The sequence below is a fragment of the Zalophus californianus genome, chromosome 1 (assembly GCF_009762305.2).
Source record: "Zalophus californianus isolate mZalCal1 chromosome 1, mZalCal1.pri.v2, whole genome shotgun sequence".
Taxonomy (NCBI): Eukaryota; Metazoa; Chordata; class Mammalia; order Carnivora; family Otariidae; genus Zalophus; species Zalophus californianus.
This window is the reverse complement of record NC_045595.1, coordinates 136,114,224-136,136,275: the sequence shown is the minus strand read 5'-3', so window position 1 is coordinate 136,136,275 and position 22,052 is coordinate 136,114,224. Positions and strand designations below refer to the sequence as shown.

Here is a 22,052-nt window from a genome sequence, read left to right as displayed (position 1 = left end):
GTATCTAACTTTCTAGCCTTTGTTCCTTTCACAATACTCTTAAAGGATTTTCACACTTTCCTTATTTACCTACTAAACTTTTATTTAAAATCATCAAAGTAATAGAATTAGGTGCCCTAAGAGATGATACTATACAGATTGGACAAGAAGGGAATAAGCAAACAGGGAGAAACTGGAAAACAAGGCAGTGGTCTACCAAATGAATCCTCACGGAACAGATGGCTTCACTATTCTGAAGAATTATGCAGATAAATGCATATTTAAGCTATTGAGATGAATCTATACACCCAAAAGAAATTAGTTTCATTCAAATATTTGAAATCCTGCTTTCTCCACTGCATACAATTGTGCCGTTTTACGGCTCTCTCCACTTGTGTGTCCAATATATAGTAAGTGCTCAACAGGTTCTCACTGCATAGGACTACCACCTACTAAAACAACATTGGAAAAGGAGCCAAGACACAGGCTCACCTTTAAAATGAGAATTTTTAACTACCTTCATTTCCTTGGTTTTTCAAATAAGTTTTTACTATTTTCAAATGCAATAATCAATAACAGGGACATTTTAGTAAATAATAATCACTTTTTAAAAATGCAATGAGCTCATTCCTAATGCCAAACCCATACTATGTAACCCAAAATATTTGAAGATAAATCTGCAAAGAACCCATTACATTCCAAGATATGTGACAAATATGTCTACTCACATTTGCTGAACATTGATCTGATCCCTTAGGCCACCTTCACAGATCACTAATGATCAGTGCAGCCAGTGACTGGACATCCCTTGGACCTGATTTCTCTCATACACTCATCCCTAGCCTGGAGAAACTCCTCAAAATAAAACATGTGTTCAAGTCTTGATAACTGAAGTTATTTAAAAACATGCCTCTTATTCTGATTAACGCAAGAAATAATACCTCTGTAAGTTCAAGAAGATCATCCATCCTTTTATCCCTCTCTTTGCCTGAGCAATGTTTTTCTTTTGTCTCAAGTATGGACATTTTCCTCCTGAGTAAGCCATTGCTCCCACTGCCCAGGCGGAGTCGGGCTGACACCTCTTCGGATAGGTCAGGTTCCAGCTGGTGTCCCCTCCTCTGATCAAAAAAGTTTCTATATTCTATTGACATGTTTGATATTTACACATATAAACATATATAACACATGAAACATAAACAGTGCCATTATCCTGAGAGAATAGGCAAATCTCCCAAGTAAGTGAAGGAGATTTTGTCTATCTGCCTGTCCCTGCAAGAGGAACAAAAAAATGCTCAAGATCTAAGGTTCACAGGACGCCTCAATTACAAACCATGAAAGAGAACACTCATCACTTTCCCTGTAGGCAGCAAGAAAAGTATTTTCAGTTCTCTTAGGCCAATGAAAAATAAGATGGTTACAATACATTTTGGAGTGCTTAAGAAAAGCAAAACCTATGACCCATAATCCCATCACTCAGAATAAAGCATTACTATCCTTATAATAAGTAAACTTGCTCCATTTCATTTTTTTAAAGGAATTATTTACTACAGAAAAATGTACAAACATTTACATACCACTTGATTTTTGTAAAATTAACACATATGTAAGCACCATTCAGGTCAGCAAATAGAATTCTGCGAGCATTCTAGAAACTCTTGACAATATCCTTCCTTATTGTGACCCTACATAACCTTTAATAGTGAATTTAAGGCATCTAGTAGGCCAACTTTGAAAATGAAGAAACTGAGTTAGAAAGAGAGCTTTCGATGAGAACCACACTGGTCTCAACGTGCTGAGCCAGTACTCTTCACTCGTAACTCACTGCCAGGGATCCTGGTCCTAGGAAACCAGCAGCTGCTGGCTCCTCCCCACGGCCCCAGACAGCACAGTCTTCAGGTTCGGCACAGATGGAAGTACCAGGTAGTCTTTACCCAGGTTCCAAAGGTGCTCCCTCTCTGTCCTCTCTCAGGCATAGCTCCCCGCCTTTTTAGCCGGTGTTCCACAGGCGATAAACAATAACTCAATACAGAAGGTTTTGCTCCAAATGACTGGGAACGGGGATGTTCTGAGACCTATACTCTTCCTTACAAAGAGGTCTAATGGGAGAAGAAAAACTTGATCGAGCTGATACTTCACATAAAGCAGCACCCTAAACTTTGGTATTTCTATGTATCTAATATGTGAAATAATCTAAAACATCAAGTTTGCCTTTAATTTAGAAATGTATTTCTTTTGGATACAGAGTGTTTAGCAAAACACTCTGCTGCTATTATTTTAAATGTTGGTATTGCTATGGAGATCACCAGAACACTTTGTACTCCAGTACACCAAAAAATGTAAAATCCAATTAAGCATTAGATTGGTAGTATTTTCAAATAAATCTGAGATCCTGACTCTAAAATGAAGGTCCTGAACATATCTTTCCTAGACCGTATGGTTTTTTTAAATTCTCCAAAAGAAGCCAGGCACTATAGATACAGGGCTGGGATGGAGGCAAGTTGGTCTCTCTTATGAAAAAGGTAGCTACCATACAGAGGTAAACATCCGGGAATTCAGAAGGAAGCCAAAAGTTGTGTATCTTCAATGCCTGCTGCTTTTTTCAAAGAAAACAATGAAATTAGAAATCAAAGTAGTATTTTTCATCTTTCTTACTTTTCATGAGCACCAAAATTTTAACACAGGTCAGGTCAAAGAGTAAAATGACATAAAATTTAACTAGGGTTTCCACTTACACCTTCATTTTCAAGTCTGATTCCAACTGTCCTCTCTGTATCAGAAATTTTCCCCTTTGAACAACACCTGAGGAAAAATATTGGGAGAATATAGACTGGATAATTTTAACTTGTACATGTGAGACTAGTTTTAGAAATAAGACTTAATAATTTGTCAACAAAAACCAACTTGAGTTTATATACTCCTCTAAACCCAGGGTCAGCAAAGTTTTTCTGAAAAAGGATCAGATAGTAAATATTTTGAGCTTTGCAAGGCTTACAGGTTTTGGTTTTTGCTGTTGTTGTTTTTTCTTTTTAAGTAACCCTAACACGGGGCTCAAACTCATGATTCTGAGGAACCCAAGATCAAGAGTCACATGCTCTATAGACTGAGTCACCCAGGTTCCCCAAGTCTTATAGTTTTTGTCACATCTTCTCAACTTCCATCATAGCTTAAAAACAACCAGACAGGATGTAAATGTATTAGCATGGATGCGTTCCAATAAAACTTTACTTAAAAAGAACAGGCAGGTGGACCAGATTTGGACAATGGGCCAGAGCTTACCCCAAACTCTGCTATAAAGGAACTATCATCCAAAATCCTAAAGGCACACAGAACTGCCTTCACTGAAAGGTGCTAATTCCTAAAGATGCCCACCACAACCACACACCTATCTAAGTGGCACCTGCATCTCTGAAGCCCTAATGCCCAGGAGAGAAGGGCACCCTCCGAGCTAGGGTGGGGATCCGACACAACAGCCACCCATGTACCCATATATGCTGACCAGCTACCAGAGCTGGGGAGAGTTCACAATTCTTTAGACATAGTTATTCATCGATATAGCTTATAAAGAAAATAATATATCAAAAGAAGACTTAGAATGAACTGAACCATGTACCTCTTCTCACTTCTCACTGAGCATAAAGGTCCCCTTGTTTCAACAACTCTGTCTGTGAAGATGATAAAGAAAAAATTGAATGTTTCCTTTATTAATCAATCATCTAGCTAGAATTTCAACTTACGCAGTTTCCAAAGTATCAAGACATTCACTTATCATTTAGTGCCATTTAGTGAACAGCTAGTGGAGAAATATAAAGAAATTAATAAAATAAATATTAAGAAACTAATTTTAGGCTCACAGAATATTTGCTAAGTAGAAGCTAGGAATAATAATCTAGAGGTATCTTTTGAATCTACTTCATCTAGAAATAGCCTTTTAACTAAACTACTTGTACTGGATAAGCCCAAGTCAAAGCCCTGGGGTCTGACGATTTAAACTTTGGTATACCATCTTTCACTAGGATGTCATTTCTCAATTTTATGTGCACATGAACTAAGGTCAATATACGGAGATAGGGCTAAATCTGGGAACTCACATTGTTTTGGAACAAACTGAGTTGTTTTGACTCCGTGACTTTGCTCTTCCCCCCAGCCTTTGGTCTTTAATGTGTCCATCTGACTTCTTTGAGAGCTTAGGAACACAAAAAGTGAAGAACGTCAGATACAAAAGGAAAGTCTACCATAAATATTCATTATTTCCATCTGACAAGCTTCTCAAAACAGGGGTTACTGATTACCCTGTAACATCAAATTATGAGAGAATGCAACATAGCACCATCTGGGACTGGGATACAAGGAGTATAATCCTGATGCTAATATTTCAGCCAAATTACCTAACCTCCAGTTTCAACGTTGGTAAAATTGGATGTTCTCAATCCCCAGCACCACCTCAACCAAAAAAGCTCAGTGTGACAAAACTCAAGTTAAGAGATGAAAAATTTTAAATGACATAATGAAATGGATCCTAAAACAATACAACAAAAGCAGGAATGTAAACAGCAAAATAGTTTGAGGATTTTCCTGACATGACAAGAGCAAAGTTTGAAGCATACTGCTGCTTCCAACAGTGGCTAGTCAAAACAGAGAAAATATTAACATTCTGCCTGAGTAAACGCAGAGAAAGAAATTTTAAAAAAGCTCACAACAAAAGTTAAAATTCCCAGACAAATAATCTTTTGCTAATTTGTACATTCAACAAACTAGAAAGCCTTGTGACTTTTTCACCTTCAACTTGCCGTTACATAATTTCCAGGATTCCCCCCACCCCTGCTGTGTATTCTCACACCACTTGTTAGAATTATCCTGCGTGCCTCAATCCTGTACTCACATATTTTGGTCCCTTTTTTTACAGGTGAATATAAGGTGAATATCAGCTCCTTCTGCCACTGTCATCTACTTGCCCAAAGCATTAGAGTATTTAACAAGAAGTCTTATAAGGAAAACTTTCTATAACCTGGGGTGACTTTAATCTTGTCTCTAAAATGGAGGACTTCCAATCATACACAAATGCATTCACTGACATGCCACAGGGACTGTGTGCGTATCAGTGAGAGAGGCTAGGGTGGGAGGAAGGGATAACTGGGTAGGAAAGGAAGAGGGGGGAAAGACAGAAAAAGACAAGAGACTAAGGGAAATGTGTGTGCTGGAGAGGTTGAAAAAACTCTCTACTCCCTAAGAACCTGATTTCAACCTGTAATTCTACTTTTCTATATCAGAGTTTCAAGAGTTCATGTGAACAAAAAATTCTAAAGCTAAACGAAAACTCTATTTTGTAAAACCACCGTGGCTCCGTATATCTCATTACTAGATACAACATTCAGGCAAATTATAAGGATAGTTCTCTCAACGCAAACCTCTTTTTTCAACAAAGCCTTTCTCGCCAATCCCCTCTCCAAAAATAAGTAAAAAGATGTGTGGCAAAGCACTGATTTTGTTAGCTCAGTTTTACCTGTGATAAGTTGGAGTTACAGGAGGAACAGAGTTTCCATGACCACTTTCTTTAAGTCGCTCCAATAACCTTCGGTATTTCTCTCTTTCCTCTTTTTGAACACCCTAAATAAAAGAAAGGATGTCACTTAAGTGTTAACATGTTAAAGCTATCATTAAATCATAAACGGAGACTAAGAGGTCAAATGCAGCCCACAGATGTGTTTTATTTGCCAACACTTTTTAAATTTCTTTGAATTACCAACTTTATAAATTTGAAAAGAAAAATCTAAAAATCTGGCCTCTTTCAAAAACCTGAATCAGTGATCTGGAGCTGTGTAGGGCTATTCTCCTTAGATGGGCCACTCACTCCAGCCTGCTCCACTCATTTACATTAACTGCTAGACTCTGATGGCATCTGGGTTATTGACAGCAGTTTTTGTCAACCACAAAAAACTCAACAGAAATAATCCACCTGCATATTCAGAACATTCAGTTTCCAAAATGGATCTGGTCACATCAAAGTCACCAATGACTTCCGCGGCCAGATCCAGCAGACATTTTCTCAGCCTTATGTTACTTGACCTCTCTCTCCAACACCTCACCCTGCTGACCTCCCTTTGCCTTCCTAGACAATACATTCCTGATTTCTTCTTATCTTCTCAGTCTCCACTGCCAATTATTTCTTCTGCCTGCCCTCCAATGCCAATGGTCTGCCCATTCTCTCTTTTCTCACACTACATTCTTTCCCTGAGTACTCTCTCCAACTCCCTTGATTTATCAAACACCAATATACAGAAGATTCAGAAATGTGTCTCTAACCCTGCCTTCTTCTCATAACTCTCATCACCTATATCCAAGAGTCTACGGGACAGGTCTTCTTGCGTGTTTCACAGGCACTTTAAACAATGTCCAAAACTGAAGTCATCATCTTCCCCCTAAACACACAGGGTATCTTGGTCAGTGACACGTATTTATCCAAGACTGAAATCTGAGACTCAGGCTCGTCTCTCTAACTTATATTACCCTTAACCAATGAATATGCATTTGCTAATATTACCTTCTACTATTTTAGAGTATATCCTGTGCATATAAATATTTTTGCTCAGTCCCATCTCTGATTTCTCATCTAAGAGGTACTGAAGCCTACTTCAGTCCGTTCCTCTCTCTGCTTGGCTCTGTTGATTACAAGCTCCTAGGGGACAGGGCCTCATTTTATTCAATTTTTGAATTGCTGACAACTAGCACAGCACCTGAACCTCAAACAGATAATTCTTTGACTAACGAAACTAAATGGCTCAGAAAACCATCTAGCAAATTGCAACAGGTGATGGTCCTGGGAAATGTCAAGTACAGGAATAATTCTAACTTCTCCTAGAATAAGCAAAGATCTCAAGAGGGAAGTAAAAAGAAGACTGTTGATGAAGACATCATGCTAAGTGCCCTGAAAAAGGAAAAACAGGACACGTTCCCTGTTTACTTCTCTTCCGTAGTCACAATTACGCCTTATAAAAGAAACAAGTTAGCAGAAGAATTCACACACCCAAAATGAATAGAATCTCTTCTCTTCCTAGCATGATTCCTTTTTCTGCCCTATAGTGGGGAAAAAAAAAATCTGATAATTGACTAAATTATGTATGTATACAGTATCTCCAGAGGGTATGTTCAAGTATCAGTGGCTACTTGCTAACCATCAGACAGGGTCTTGGGGTCAGGTCCTGGAAGGGAGACTAGGAAATTTACAGTCACAGTATACCTTTCCATCCCTTTTGAGTTCTGTACTCCAGTACACATATTATTTATTCCCCTAAAAATTCATAAACTATTTTTTTAAAGTGATAAGAGGCTAAAAGGGCTTACCTCCTCCACGGTACAGTGGGGACGCCTCAGACCCTTGCCACCCTCTTCAGAAATCATCTCTGTTACAACCTGTTCCTGAGGCTTCCAGGTTAAGGAACTCTCTGAAGGGCCTTTGCTATGACGACGGCCACCTGGTCTTCTGTTATACCCCTCTGAGTTCAAAGTAAAACTGAGAGAGAGAAAAAAAGAAAAGAAAAAGTTACCACCAGACTCCTTAAATTGCCAGAATTTAAGCTCCCAGACCATCCTGTGATGAAGCTGCGTGTCCTAGGTTAAGCCTGCTCTTGTCAAATCAGACAACTACCATTCACAAAAGTTGTATCTATCTCTAGAGCAGAGGGCACTCCACTATGGAATGTCTATTTGTGGTCACCAGAACTGCCACACGAAAGCCTCTGCCTTCCTCCTCGGGCCCAACTGTCCAACCACAACTCTGGATTTAGCCCTCCTGTGACACATACCCTCCTCTGGTACCACACTTCTCCTTTAGTCACCTGGCACCACTGGAATTAACTATTGGTGTCATTATTTATTTAATGTCTACATCCCACACTAAACTTTAAATTCCATGAAAACAGAGATTACATCCTTTCACTATTGTATCCTACCTAGTACAGGATCTATGCCAAAAGGTACTCAGTAAATATCTACTGAATGCTAAATTAATAAATGCTAAAGAAATGGAAGCCATGAAGCACCTACCTAGTCCTTGTTGGTGGTGACAGAGCCTGCCTCTCCTGCAGTTACCAATAATGTGTCAAACTGGTATCCTACCCCTCTTGATGTGATGTTTTAAAAAAGATGTAAGCCACTGATGTAGTATTTTTACAAAAAAAAAAAAAAATACCTGCATACTCTTGAACAAGTAATGAGTAAACATCAGACAAAATTAGGGAACATTCTACAAAAGAAATGCCTTCTACTCTTTAAAAAATATCCATGCCATCAAAGACAAAGAAAGGCTAAGGAATTGTTCCAGATTAAAGGAGATCAAAAAGACATGAAAATTAAATGTAGCACATGATCCTGCACTGAATCCTGGACCAGAAAAAACCATCTCCATAATAAAAAAATTTAAATGAGATTACATAATAGTATTGTATCGATGTTAAATTTTCTGATTTTATCTGTGATTATATAAGTGAATGTCCTCACTCTTAAAAAAAAAACATACTCATGCACTTAGGATTAAAGGGGCATTGAGTCTAAGACGTACTCTTAAATGCTTCAGAAAAAAATAGGTATATATGACAGAGCGTGATGAAGCAAATGTGGCAAAATGGTAACAACTGGTGAATCTGGGTCAAGTGTACTACCATCTGCAGAGTTTTAAAATACATGAAGGCAAACACTAACATAATTAGATGGAGAAGTAGACAAATCCATAATTATGGTAGAAAACATCAACACTCCTCATTTATCAATCAGCAAAAAAATAGAAAATCAGTAAGACTTGTAAAACATTATCAGCCAACTTGATCTGTGTGACAATTATAGAACATTCCACCTAACAACAGTAGAATACATATTCTTTTCAAGTGCACATTGAACATCACCCACACAGACCATATTCTAGGACATAAAACAGATGTTAACATATTTTAAAGAACTGAAATTATACTACAGTATATTCTCTGACTGTGATGGAATTAAATGAGAAATAAAAAAATGATACTTGTTCATACTTTCTCTCAGCCCTACAATCAGCTATTTATCCAACTCCAAAGGGGCTGCTTTTCTGTTAATGTCTCACTCTTAAACAGGAATGGAGAGCCAAAGATTGCCAGATATTTGAACAAAGACTCTAATATGAAAAGATTATCTGCATGCCCATGTTCACCTAAGCATTATTTACAGCAGCCAAGACATGGAAGCAAGCTAAGTGTCCATCAATGGATGAGTGGATAGAGAAAATATACACTGAAATGTTATTCAACCATCAAAAAGAAGGAAATCTTGCCATTTGAAACAACACAGATGGACCCTGAGGGTATGATGTTAAGTAAGTCAGTCAGAGAAAGACAAATATGATTCACTTACATGTAGAATCTTAAAAAAGCAAACAAACCTAAATTCATAGGTACAAACCTCCAGTTATCAAATAAGTAGGTCATGGGATGTAATGCACAGCATGGTAACTACAGTTATTATCATGTTGTATATTTGAAAGTTACTAAGAGAGTAGATCTTAAAAGTTCTCATCACAAAAAAAAAATTTGTAACTCTGTATGGTGATGGACATTAAACTTATTATAGTGATCATTTCAATAATATATACAAATATCGAATCATTATGTTGTAGACCTGAAATTAATATGTTATAGCTCAATTAAAAAAAAAAAGACTCTAATATGAAAGAAAAGACCAAAATAAACCAAAGTGGGGAAAGGAATTCAGAGGAAACAAAGTAGGGAGAAGAAGAAATTTTCAAATAATTAACAGCTTTAGAGAAATAAGAAAAGGTACTGCATACATCTTTGCCTCTTTTTTTTTTAAGTAATCTCTGTGACCAACAGGGGGCTGGAACCCACAAGCCTGAAATCAAGAGATCGCATGCTCCACCAACTGAGCCAGCCAGGCAGCCCCTTTTTTTGCCTCTTTTAATAAGAATAAGATTCTTAGAGCAATAAAAAACCATGGGAGGAGGGAGTGGGAGGACTCTTCCTACTTAAAAACTATGACATCCAAAAAAAAAAAAAATCAGTAAAAGATTTCGTTTTTAGGGGAAAGAAGAACAACAAAAGAAGAGAATATATACAAAAATTAGATCAATCAGATCAATATAGAGAAAAATTAGAAAAATAATATCCAAGAAATAGAAATTCTAGAATGTGAGAACACAGAAAGAAGAAGAAAATTACTACTAAAAGAAGAACATTTCACAAAACTGATGTGTGTTCAGTATATGAAAATTCATCATGGTTTCTGCATTTTCCATATGCATATTATACTTCAAAAATAAAGTTTAGGGAAGAAATAAATAAACTTTAGGGAAGGTGGGTAGGGGGATGGGTAAAATAGCTGATGGGGATTAAAGAGTACACTTATCATGATGAGCACCACGTAATGTGTAGAATTGTTGAATCACTAGATTATACACCTGAAACTAATATAATACTGTATGTTAACTGTACTGGAATTAACATAAAAAAATAAAAAAATAAAGTTTAGGGGCGCTTGAGTGGCTCAGTCAGTTAAGTGTCCAACTCATGGTTTCGGCTCCAGCTGTAATCTCAGGGTCATGGGACTGAGCCCTGTGTGGGGCTCCACACTCACCATGGAGTTGCTGGAGATACTCTCCCTCGCCCTCCCCCTCTGCCCCTCCCCACTGCTTGTGCTCGCTCTCTCTCAAATAAATAAATAAAATCCTTTAAAAAAAATTAAGTTTAGAAGTGAGCAACAAATCCTTTTTAAAAGGTTTTCAAAATCAGATGCTATAAGCATAGGCTATATAGTACAGAGAAAGTAACACATACCTGAGTTCAAATCTCTCAACAGCTGTATGACATCTGGCAAGTTACTAACCTCAGAGTACTTACTTAACAAGCTTACATAATAGAACAAAAGTGGGAATGCCTACCAAGAGTGAACACCTAAGTGCTAAGTTTCCACTTACAAAAAGGCAGAATTTAACACTTACCCAAAGGAAGGCAGGACTCTGCGGGGCTGATCTCGGGTTACTGTCACTCTGATCTTCGGATAGTCACTTATTCCATTAGGAGATTTATTACCTATTTTAAAAAATGCATTTGTAATTGTAAAAAAAAAAAAGCCCAAACCTGTCAACAGTCTGCATTAGAAAATCTGTGAACAGTCTACGCTGTAGAACTAAATATCTTATTCTTTCAAATGCTATTACTATACAGAGATCCAGAACAAACTGTAAAAGCTGAAGAAAAAGCAATAGTGCTTAGTTTGTCTTTGATCTCAGAGAGACAATAAAAATTCACAGGTAAGCTTTTCAAGTTTCACTTGCTGGAACCATCAAGAAGCATGAAGAACTCAATGATACAAACTCCATGTATTCTAATCCAATTGAGTTGTTCGAATCATTTCTTTTACCCAAGAAAACAGAAGTTTTTTTTAAATGAAAACCTACTATATGTTACTACATTTCACTGGAAGCTTCCAACACTTATGAGATGGTTACTATACTTCGAAAAAGGGTAACCAAACTTTCATCAGCCACATTTGCTGCTGAAGCTACAGCACAACTGTGGAGCCCCTGAAGACTCCAAAATGTAAAGAGATCTAAAACTGAATGTTTTTTCACAAGTCTGTAGCAGCAAAACTTAAACTGACCTGAATTCCTTTGTTTGCAAAACCTGATTTGAACCAATGTTCAATTCTAATGGGATTTTTAAAACAATATTCAAAAAAGACAATATATCTAAGATATGAAAAATTCTAAATTCCCCAGCACATCTTCAAGGGTTTCAGATAAGAGACTGTAGACTCCTTTATACAAGAAACCTGCCCCAGGAATACCTGTGCTTCTCTGACAAGGCTACACGAACACACAGAAATATAGTGCTGATACCTCAGGCACAAGACAGTACCATCCCTTCCATGTGTCCATTTTAATGGTAAATAATTTTTAACATTTACAGATTCAAACAGTATGAATAGATTATAAAATCTAATTTGTATTAACTTTTAAGATGAAATGAAAGACTCCAAAAAAATATCGTCTTTGTTTCAGGTCCTCTGGAATTAGATTCTCAGACTCAGGGGTATGCATTTACTCCCCTTTGCTCTTCTCTGCCACCAGAGAGACTTTACTTAAAAAGCTTGAGAAGGAAACTTATTACTGTAAGGTAGTATCATTTCCTTATCATTTTATCATTTATCATTTCCTTAGTTTCATTTATTTCCTTAGTTTCTTTTATCATTTCCTTAGTTTCTTCCACTTTTGACTTCAGAACCCACAACTTTTCTAAAAGCTTTTATCCCTTTCTCTCAAACTTTATAGGCCTGTGTGACAGAGATCACAGTCATTTTCAGGAGTCTGGATTCTTCCTATTTTTCCCCATGACAGAATTTTATACAGTTATGTACAATAATTACAATTCAATTTTGGGCTCCAAGAATGACATGGAGGTTCCTAATGCATAAAACTATGAGAACTGGAAACCTAAAGTTGCTCCCCAATCAGATGATGTCCCTTAAAGACAGGGTTTTATTATCTTATTATTTGTTTTGTATTTTGTTATGAAAGGTTTTATTTATTATTTTGTCCTTTTGTTATCCTTGATAACACATGCCTGACACAGAGTAAGCTCCCAGGAAATGTTTTTATTTGTTTAATGAATGAACTCTGAACTAAGTCACATTAAGGACACCAATAATACAAATAGAAAACACAAACAATAAATTCAATAACAATTCTAGAAGAAAACTATTTAATAATTTTTAGAAGGTAGAGAGAATATGTCTGTGTTCTCATCCCAACCCAACTCAGTGTTTGTTTTCCTTTCATATTCTCAAAACTCAGAAAAGAGGCAGAAAGAGGTACAGGAAAGCAGAAAGATTTTTGACCACCTCACCCAGTTTCAGCATGTTGTTCCAGGATCCAGAACCTGTCAGTTCACAAGATGAAGAGTTCGAAAATACCTTAAAATCAAATAGAATCACCTCTGTAGTATCTCAATTTTAGAATTTAAATACGTTTTTTATATAAAAAAAAAATCACTCTATTGGTGATTATTTCACTAGCTCACAGAAGAGATACCATCAGTAAGACCAAAAGTTTAATTGGTGAAGACTCACAAAATTATATATAAAATAACTATTTCAGGTTCTTTACACATACTTAAACAAGAAAAGCAGATGTACTAGTAATTAGACTCTTTATAAATATTTTTTTAATGTGTAATTTCTTAATCTTTAACTTCTTGGCCTTTATATCAAGGCTAATAAAGACATCAACATTTCTGGAAAGAAGTCATTCCACTCAATTCCTAAAAAGAATATTTCTAAAATTTAACTTTAATGAATAAGTACAAAGATCAGTAGCCCCAATGGAACCCTATCCCCACTGACCTCTCCTGAAGGGGCCACATTCCGTGTTCCATTACAAGCAGAAGTTACCATGGGTTTTGTGGTCAGCTGGAATGGGAATCCAAATAAGCTGGCAGCATTGTAGAGACTGGTTTTGACTTGGTGAATGAAATAATCTAGACAATATAATATAGATTACATATACATATAAATATAGAATAATAAACTTCTAGCAAAAAAATAAATTATATTTTAGAAAAGGCCTCTCTCAATCTCTATTAGAAGTCCTATTTTCCAATCACTGAGATAAGTAGGTATCCATAAAAGTAACTTTCCTTTTATCTGAATAACTAGAATTCCAGTATTGTGATTCTGGGTTTTGGGGTTGTTTTGTTTTAGGCAGGCTCCATACCCAACGTGGGGCTTGAACTTACAACCCTGAGATCAAGAGTCACATGCAGGACACCTGGGTGGCTCAGTCAGTTGAGTGTCCAACTCCTGACTTCAGCTCAGGTCATAATCTCATGGTTGTGAGATCGAGCCCCAGGCTGAGCTCCATGCTGGTCGTGGAGACTCCTTAAGATTCTCTCTCTCCCTCTGCCCCTCCCGCCCCGCCCCCTCATGCACACTTTCTCTCTCTCTCTCAAAAAAAAGAAAAAAAGAAAGAAAGAGAGTCACATGCTCTACCAACAAAGCTAGCCAGGTGCTCCTGTTTTTGTTTGTTTGGTTGGTTCGTTGGTTTTTTAAAGTAAGCTCTAGGGCGCCTGGGTGGCTCAGTTGGTTAAGCGACTGCCTTCGGCTCAGGTCATGATCCTGGAGTCCCGGGATCGAGTCCCACATCGGGCTCCCTGCTCAGCGGGGAGTCTGCTTCTCCCTCTGACCCTCCCCGCTCTCATGCTCTCTCTCTCTCATTCTCTCTCTTAAATAAATAAATAAATCTTAAAAAAAATAAAAAAAAAATAAAGTAAGCTCTAGGCCCAATGTGGGGTGTGAACTCAGGACCCCAAGTTCAAGAGTTGCATGCCCCACCAGGCACCCTGTGATTTTTGTTTTTTAACAAGATTATCTCTTCTGGGATGCTCCAAAACATGAAATCATCACTTCAGCAAATCACATACTGATTCATAAAGAAATGCCCTGAAATGACAACTTTTAAGCAATGGTTCTTCAGAATATATAAAATAAATAAACCAGAGAGATAGGGGCATAACTTAACCTGCAGGACGTAGACACTAAGTATGGCAGAATCTTACAGGAAGCACTATAATTTACTCACTGGTTTGTCCTTACTTCCTGGGCAGGTAACAATATACTCCTAAATAACTATTTATTAAATGCCTATTATACACTGGCTACTCAAGGGTAGAATTAGCAAAGCATAAAACATGCAACTCTTATACATCTATGATGAAATAAGGCTATCCCTCTACTGAGATGTGTTAGATCTGATGTACCCCTCCCTGCCACGAAAAATAAAGATTACAAAATAAGTAAGTAAATAAATAAGGGGGAGGGGTAGATTTCAGTGCTTGCCACACTTCCTCCTTTTATGACACTACTCCTTTCTCATTTCCTACACTACTGACTGGTTCTCTACAATTTCCTTTCTATTTCCCAGTTGAGGGTATTTTAAAGCACTAGTTTGAGAGAAAGAGACCATCATTTTACCCAGATTGTGCTTTAGAGAAAAAAAGCCTGAAATTGAAATGGTGGCTTTAAAACAACAAGCACTCCAGAACATATAAAACAGAAATAGAATAATAGGGGAATAACTTAAACAACAGGGAGGATGTGACAGCTAAGTAAAGCAGAATGCAATTTGAAGTAATTTGTATCTAGAGAATAGGTAAAAGTATCAAAGTTTGCAAATTACTTGTTTCTCGTTTTAAGACTTAGAGAATTCCCGGTTATCCCTCTAGTAATGTTGAGGGATATCACTTATATTCAGCTGTACTTTCTTAAGTGGAAGAATGTAAGCTTTAGAGATTGGTGCTTAACCCAGAGCCTGTAATCCAGACCCCAGGGGGCATGGGGTATTCCTAATAACTAAGAGAGTTAAATAGTGGATGCTAAAAAGTATTGTAATACTTATTTTCCTACGAATTTGTCAAAATCTGAGTATTCCTCGAGATTATGCCAAAAAGATCTCAATAACTCAAAAAAGGAGGAGGAAGAAGAGGAGGGGAGAAGGGGAGGAGGAGGGGGGCCTGTTTCATCTGTAAAATGGGGAAAAGACCACCTTACTTTCCTCACAATAGACTAAGTTAGATCTCTTAAAATTCCTTTCATCTCTAAGGTCATGAGTCTGCGATTCTAAGGCCTTCTTTTTCCTTTTACCCTCCTTTTGTTTTTTCCTCTCAAAAGCAAACAAGAGAGTTGTATTGTCCAACATAGTTGCCGGTGGCCACATGTAGTCACCTAAGTTTATATTTAATTAAAATTAAATTCAGGTCCTCAGTCACACTGACCTCATTTCAAGTGCTCAACAGGCATCATCACGGAGAGTCCTATCAGATGCATTCCTGTAGACCTTTACAAACTCTGCCAGTAAGTATTACACCTGCTACCTGCTGCTTCCCCCTTGGTTTAGGTTCCTTTCTATAGTAGCCATTCAGAAAATTATAATACATATTTCATGGAAATCATGGAGGGAGGGGTCTTTAACATGGAAGGAAGTCCATGAAATAGATCCTTACCATAATTATTTCAGGAAACTTCTGTAATACCACCCTCAAAGTTCTTTTTGGTTTTCTTCTTTTGTTCTGATTGAAGGATAGTTGACACATAATGCTACATGAGTTTCAGATGTAACCAGTGTCAAAGGTCTTTACCACATTGTTATTTATTTACATTTCTGTTTAAAACTGATTCATATTTTTTGCTAAATAAATGTATTTGAAAGGTAACTTTGTATCACTACTATAAACATAAAGAAACATTGTTTGTCTTATAAAGAAATGAAACGTAACAATGTAAGTTCTAGCTGGGCCTGTTAAAAGAAGGGAAAGTTGGGGCGCCTGGGTGGCTCAGGTGGTTAAGCATCTGCCTTGGGCTCAGGGCATGATCCCAGCATCCTGGGATCGAGCCCCACATCGGGCTCCGTGCTCAGCAGGGAGCCTGCTTCTCCCTCTCCGTCTGCCTGCCTGTTTGCCTATTTGTGATCTCTCTCTCTCTGTCAAATAAATAAATAAAATATTTAAAAAAAAAAAAAGAGTCACATGTAGTAGATGAGTATTAAAAACATATTAGCATTAAATCAAGATTTTCTGCTTGAAATAATCAGAAAATTAAAAACAAATGAAAAAGATATAACTTTTTTCTACATAATTCACATACTACTTAATGCTATGAAATGCTGTATCCCCTAAAATCATTTCCTGAACTGGTATCTATCCTGTGCTTTGCGAAATACTGTCCTAATGAATTTAGTATAAATCTGGCATTCAAAGTCCTCTTAATTGGATACACCTCTCTCTAGCCAACTTTTCCCAAGTTCTATTCACTGTTTCCTGAATTACACAACTCTCCCATAACTGTTCCCTCTGCCTAGAACGCTTTCCCTTCCTATTGATTCATAAAGAATCATACTGATTCATAAAGAAATGCCCTGAAATGACAACTTTTAAGCAATGGTTCTTCAGAATATATAAAATAAATAAACCAGAGAGATAGGGGCATAACTTAACCTGCAGGACATAGACACTAAGTATGGCAGAATCTTACAGGAAGCACTATAATTTACTCACTGGTTTGTCCTTACTTCCTGGGCAGGTAACAATATACTCCTAAATAACTATTTATTAAGTGCCTATTATACACTGGCTACTCAAGAGTAGAATTGATATCCCACCCATCCTTTAAGATCCATCTCACATACTCGCTCTTTCATCAAATATTTACTGAGACTTTTAATAAGCTGAAAATTAGACAGTATTTTGTAACTATCTTTCTTATTTCATTTATCACATCTCTACTGACATTAGTAATTATTTATATGCTTGTCTTATACCCTCAATGATACAAGCATATACCTATACAATTGTTAAGGTCCCTAAAAATAGAGATCCTGTCTTACTCATTTTTTCTTTTTCCTTTAAAACCTAACACATTGCTTAGCAGTAAGACATGCTCAGTAAGTACTCATCGAATTTAAATGAAATCTTAACAGGCATGTCTACTCTTAACTACCACATCTGGAGGTAGATCGAAATGCCCATTCATTTTTGAGACAAAGGAAATACTATTATAGCACTCCACTGTCCCTTTTTCCTTTAATCTAGTTTTGTTCTCCTCTATCAAGCAATGTCTAGCGCTCTGGATACAGAGAAATAAACAATTTGGGGCAACACATTAGATTCATTCACTCAGCTATGTGAACTAGATGACTCAGTTTGAAATAGTTTTTTACCATGTTTTCTCCTCAAAAATAAAAAACACCTTTTCTTTATAGAAGATTGAAAATTTTAAAATACATATTCAACATACAGCCTCATTTATCTGGAAAGATATTCAAGTCCCGGTTAACAGTGGTTGCCTCAGAAAAGATAACTGAGTAGAAAAGGGACAGGAAAGAGACTTACTTTTCACTGCATATACTTTTTACCTTTTGAATTTTGTTCCATACATATACTTTTCCTATTTAAAAAAAATCTAATTTTAAAAATTATCATATTCAATGCATAGGTGGCTCAGTTGGTTGGGCGACTGCCTTTGGCTCAGGTCATGATCCTGGAGTCCCGGGATCGAGTCCCACATCAGGCTCCCTGCTCGGCGGGGAGCCTGCTTCTCCCTCTGACCCTCTCCCCTCTCATGTGCGCTCTCTCTCTCTCTCTCTCATTCTCACTCTCTCAAAATGAATAAATAAATCTTAAAAAAAATTATCATATTCAATACCTAATCTTGGTCTTTTGGCTGGTATCTCATCAGCGTCCACTGTAGAAAACAAAGTGCTGAAAAGAGAAAGAGAGAAAAAATATATATATATGTACATATACACACATCTATTTCTGTAAGTAAACCTAGTATGCATACAACACGTCCTCTTCATCCACTTTGTCAAAAAAATGAGATTCAACTGATGCTTGCAAAGAAAACACTCCTCTATAGTAGGGCTTTACCATTTGAGGTCTTAACACTATTGCTTAAACTATTTCAAAGGGACTGAAAACTCCCTATCAAATGATAATCTGTACTCTGGCTAAAGTACAAACTTGAAACTGGCCAGAAATCACTTGGCTAGTAAATGAACATAGGTAAGAGCCTAGGACTAGTATTTCCTTTTTCTCTCCAGAAATGATTTTATTATTTTTATTTTTTTTAAGATTTTATATATTTATTTGACAGAGAGAGAGACAGCAAGAGAGGGAACACAAGCAGGGGGAGTGGGAGAGGGAGAAGCAGGCTTCCCGCTGAGCCAGGAGCCTGATGCAGGACTCGATCCCAGGACCCTGGGATCATGACCTGAGCCAAAGGCAGATGCTTAACGACTGAGCCACCCAGGCGCCCCTCTCCAGAAATGATTTTAAAACAAATAATTTCCTTTTGAAAGATGACATCTCCCCCACCCCTGCAAGGAAAGCCATCTTCTACTTGACTAGAGGTAGACAATATAAGAAGCCTTAAAATAGAATTCTTAGCCAGAAAAGTTGTTCTATTTAACTGCACTTCTATCATGGAAACTAAATTACAGTGGTAATAAAAAACTGGGGAATTTGGGAAAGTTTTTGGACCTATACCTCAAGAATGTTAAAGGCTTATGATATACTAATAATCATCTTTTTAATGATAATTATGATTGATCAGTTTTACCAAAAATAATGAACAGAATAAATCCCAGGAGAATACTATTCAGTTCATAACTTCAAAATCCCAATAAGATCTCCTGGCTTCATTTTGACTGAAAAATGGCTTACATTGTGAAGAACTGCTTTAGATTAAGGATATGTGGTGAAGAACAGGGTTTTCATCTCCAAATCACTGTTCCATCTATTTGAAAGCAGGGATTCACAGCGAAAAGAAAGGATAGGGGAGAGGGAATTAACATTCTCTCCTTCAATAAATACGCACCAAGTGCCTATCATGCACCAGCCTCGGCACAAGGCCCTTGGGGTAGAATAAACAAATACTATCCTTATATATATTAAGCATCATTTTAGGCACTTTACAACATGTTCTCAAATGATCCTCACAACAACTTCACAAAAAGATAGAAAAGAACAGGTTGAAACCTTGGGCTCTCTAGAACACATGATGGAATTAGCCAACAGCCAACTTCATCAATGACCTGCATTCTCAGACTCATGTATTAAATCATCTTGTTCTCTCAAGCTCCAAGAAACCACTCTTCAACAATCTTGAGGCTTAATTTAAAAATAAAAAAAATGAAATTAACACTTGATCACTAAAAGTTGATGGTGGAGTTTATAGAATTGGTATGGTATTTTATTCTCTAGATTAATTCTCAAGCAAGGTGGTATGAAATGAGACAAACCAACTTTTAGGTTTCCCAAAATTTTAACTGAATTTTAGAGTACAAACCTGTGATCTTTTTAAAGGAATGAGACACCTAATTTTTCCCCCTCATTCACTAACTCTAAAGCACAGTACCACCCCCCTCCCCCGCAAAACACACACACACAATTTGACAGCTGTTTCAGAACAAAACAGCTGCTGTTTCTTGGTGCTAAGAGAACAATTCTTGCAGTCAAAACGGCTTTGGGCAAGCTATGAATCTCACTTCCCTTAGCTGCACTTAACTGCCTACCGATGACACTTGGGAGTGTGCTTCGTAAACAGTGAACCACAACACAGACAGTATTCCTTCAATTTTTAGTTTTCAACCTAAGAGTGGCAAGATACGATACAGCCCCATTTGACAGCAACCAGCTTGGTCTCTGACAAGAACATGAAAGATCCTAACCATCGCGGGCCACTCCAAAGACAACTAGCTCGTTCCATCATCAGGAGCGCATCCGCACAGCGTGGAGGGAGCGATTACGTCACCAGGACACCCGCGACTCGCACCTCCACCGCCTTAGCCCGGCCAGCTGTTTCGGCCGAGCAGGGCCTGCCTGGCTGGGTCAGCGCTCTCCCCGCCAAGCCCCGGGTGGGGAAGGAGGTACAGCCAGGCTGGCGCTCGGCCCCCTCTCCTCTCACCTGTTCGAGCGCCGCCTCTTCAGGAGGGCCCGGGTTGGGGGCACCGGCCGGTCACAGAAACGGAAAATGGTGCCGAGAATCCTAACCAGCCATTTGTACATACCAGGCCCAAGCAGCAGCGGCGGCCGACACACCCCGAGACGCAAACCCCAGAGCTGTCGCCGCCGCTGCCGCCTTCGCCGCCTCGGCCACCACCGCCAAGGCTCAGTCGCCGACTTGTGACGCTATCGGAGGGCCCACAGATAAAACGTCCTGAGGGCTATAGGAGGCCCCCCCCGCCCAACCGTCACCACTCCTGACGTCACCTCCTCCCGCCCTACCGGAAAGCATCTTCGTCTTCAATCTGCGCACGCGCAGATTCGCCCCCACCTTCTCCTCCCGAACCTAGCAACCGGAATGAGTGAGGGACGGTTCCAGTCCAATCGCTGACGAGATCGGAAAGGCTGTGGGCGGGGTTTTCCCTTCGGCGGAGCCAGTCGCGAGACTGCCCGCGGGACAAGGCCCTCAGGCCACACGTGAGGCTTCTCCACCCCGGAGGGAGGGAGCGCTCCGAAGGCCTGAAATACAGTAGTTGCTCAGTAAATGTTTGTTGAGGGCACAAAATAAAGGTAGTTCACATCAGTTAACAAATGTTTACCCTACTAACTGCCCTTTAGTTTGCATATACTTTCTGTCTAGTACTTTACACACATTGTCACCTGCATTTCTCCCAGCACTGCTAGGCGATGGGGAGGAGTCTTGTGCCCATTTTTAATAAATAAGGAAATCAAACATAGAGCGATTAAGTAATTTGCCTAAAGTCACAAAGCTAACTAGTGGTGTAGCTGGATTGGAACCAGGATCTGAGAACGAGCGCCAATCCCTCGCCCTTGATGTGAGTCTACTGGGAGAGACATGATTACAAATTACAAGATAATTATGTGCAAAGTGCAGTAGGAGCCAGAGAAAGGAAAAACCACACCTTGGGAAGGGCAGAACTCAAAGAAAGCTTTACTTAAGGTAGAGAGGTACCTGAGGCCTACTAGTACCTACTGGTCGAGATTCCGCCCCCCCCCCCCCCCCCGGGCTGGTAAGGAGTGCTGATTAATTCTCCCTCTGTTATCTAGACGTCACACTTCTGGTTAATTATCAGTAAGAGGAAAAAGTCCCATCCTCTTTAGTGACAGTCCTAGAATCTTTCTTTTCATGCCCCGCAAATCCATCCCTGACTGCCACTTGACCCTTACCTATAATTCAGTTAAGGCCAGACTTCCAGGCTTGCTTGAACTTTAACACAGGCACTCGCCATGACAGCCTCGTCCTTTGCTCAATAAAGTGTTCTGGAATTCTGGTGCAAGTCACCCCCTAGAGCTCCAGAACCATCAGCTACCCACCTGTGCCTATCACCACTCTGGAAGCAAATCCCAAGTCGGATGTTGGCCCCTCCCTTCATTCTCCAAATACAGCTAACACCAGACTATTATTGAAAGTTTGAGAATAGAATTACAAAGACCAAAAGGTTTTTTTGTTTTTTTTTTTTGAGAAACTGTTTAATTTCCATCAACCTTATTCCACTTTGTTTGCCTTTGTGGAAGAGCAGC

At 38.5% G+C, this 22,052-nt stretch overlaps 1 protein-coding gene across 4 annotated transcripts in view; it reads right to left on the bottom strand.

Moving 5' to 3' along the window:
* Positions 1 to 20,750, bottom strand: part of SENP2 (SUMO specific peptidase 2) — a 32,688-nt gene extending 11,938 nt beyond the window's left edge. Inside the window, exons 1-11 of one of the 4 annotated variants that reach the window (XM_027584277.2) lie at positions 20,473 to 20,750; positions 18,211 to 18,266; positions 13,360 to 13,493; positions 12,864 to 12,930; positions 10,958 to 11,048; positions 7,318 to 7,486; positions 5,480 to 5,583; positions 4,068 to 4,162; positions 3,590 to 3,641; positions 2,712 to 2,778; positions 921 to 1,097 (exon numbers count right to left, since the gene is read on the bottom strand). In XM_027584277.2, coding sequence (XP_027440078.1) covers positions 921 to 1,097; positions 2,712 to 2,778; positions 3,590 to 3,641; positions 4,068 to 4,162; positions 5,480 to 5,583; positions 7,318 to 7,486; positions 10,958 to 11,048; positions 12,864 to 12,930; positions 13,360 to 13,493; positions 18,211 to 18,266; positions 20,473 to 20,573 — 1,113 coding nt within the window. In that variant the 5' untranslated portion in view covers positions 20,574 to 20,750. Of the gene's footprint in view, positions 1 to 920; positions 1,098 to 2,711; positions 2,779 to 3,589; positions 3,642 to 4,067; positions 4,163 to 5,479; positions 5,584 to 7,317; positions 7,487 to 10,957; positions 11,049 to 12,863; positions 12,931 to 13,359; positions 13,494 to 18,210; positions 18,267 to 20,472 lie in introns of those variants that run through there. The other 3 variants (XM_027584278.2, XM_027584279.2, XM_027584280.1) reach the window with 3 other exon arrangements.
* Positions 20,751 to 22,052: the final 1,302 nt, after the last annotated feature.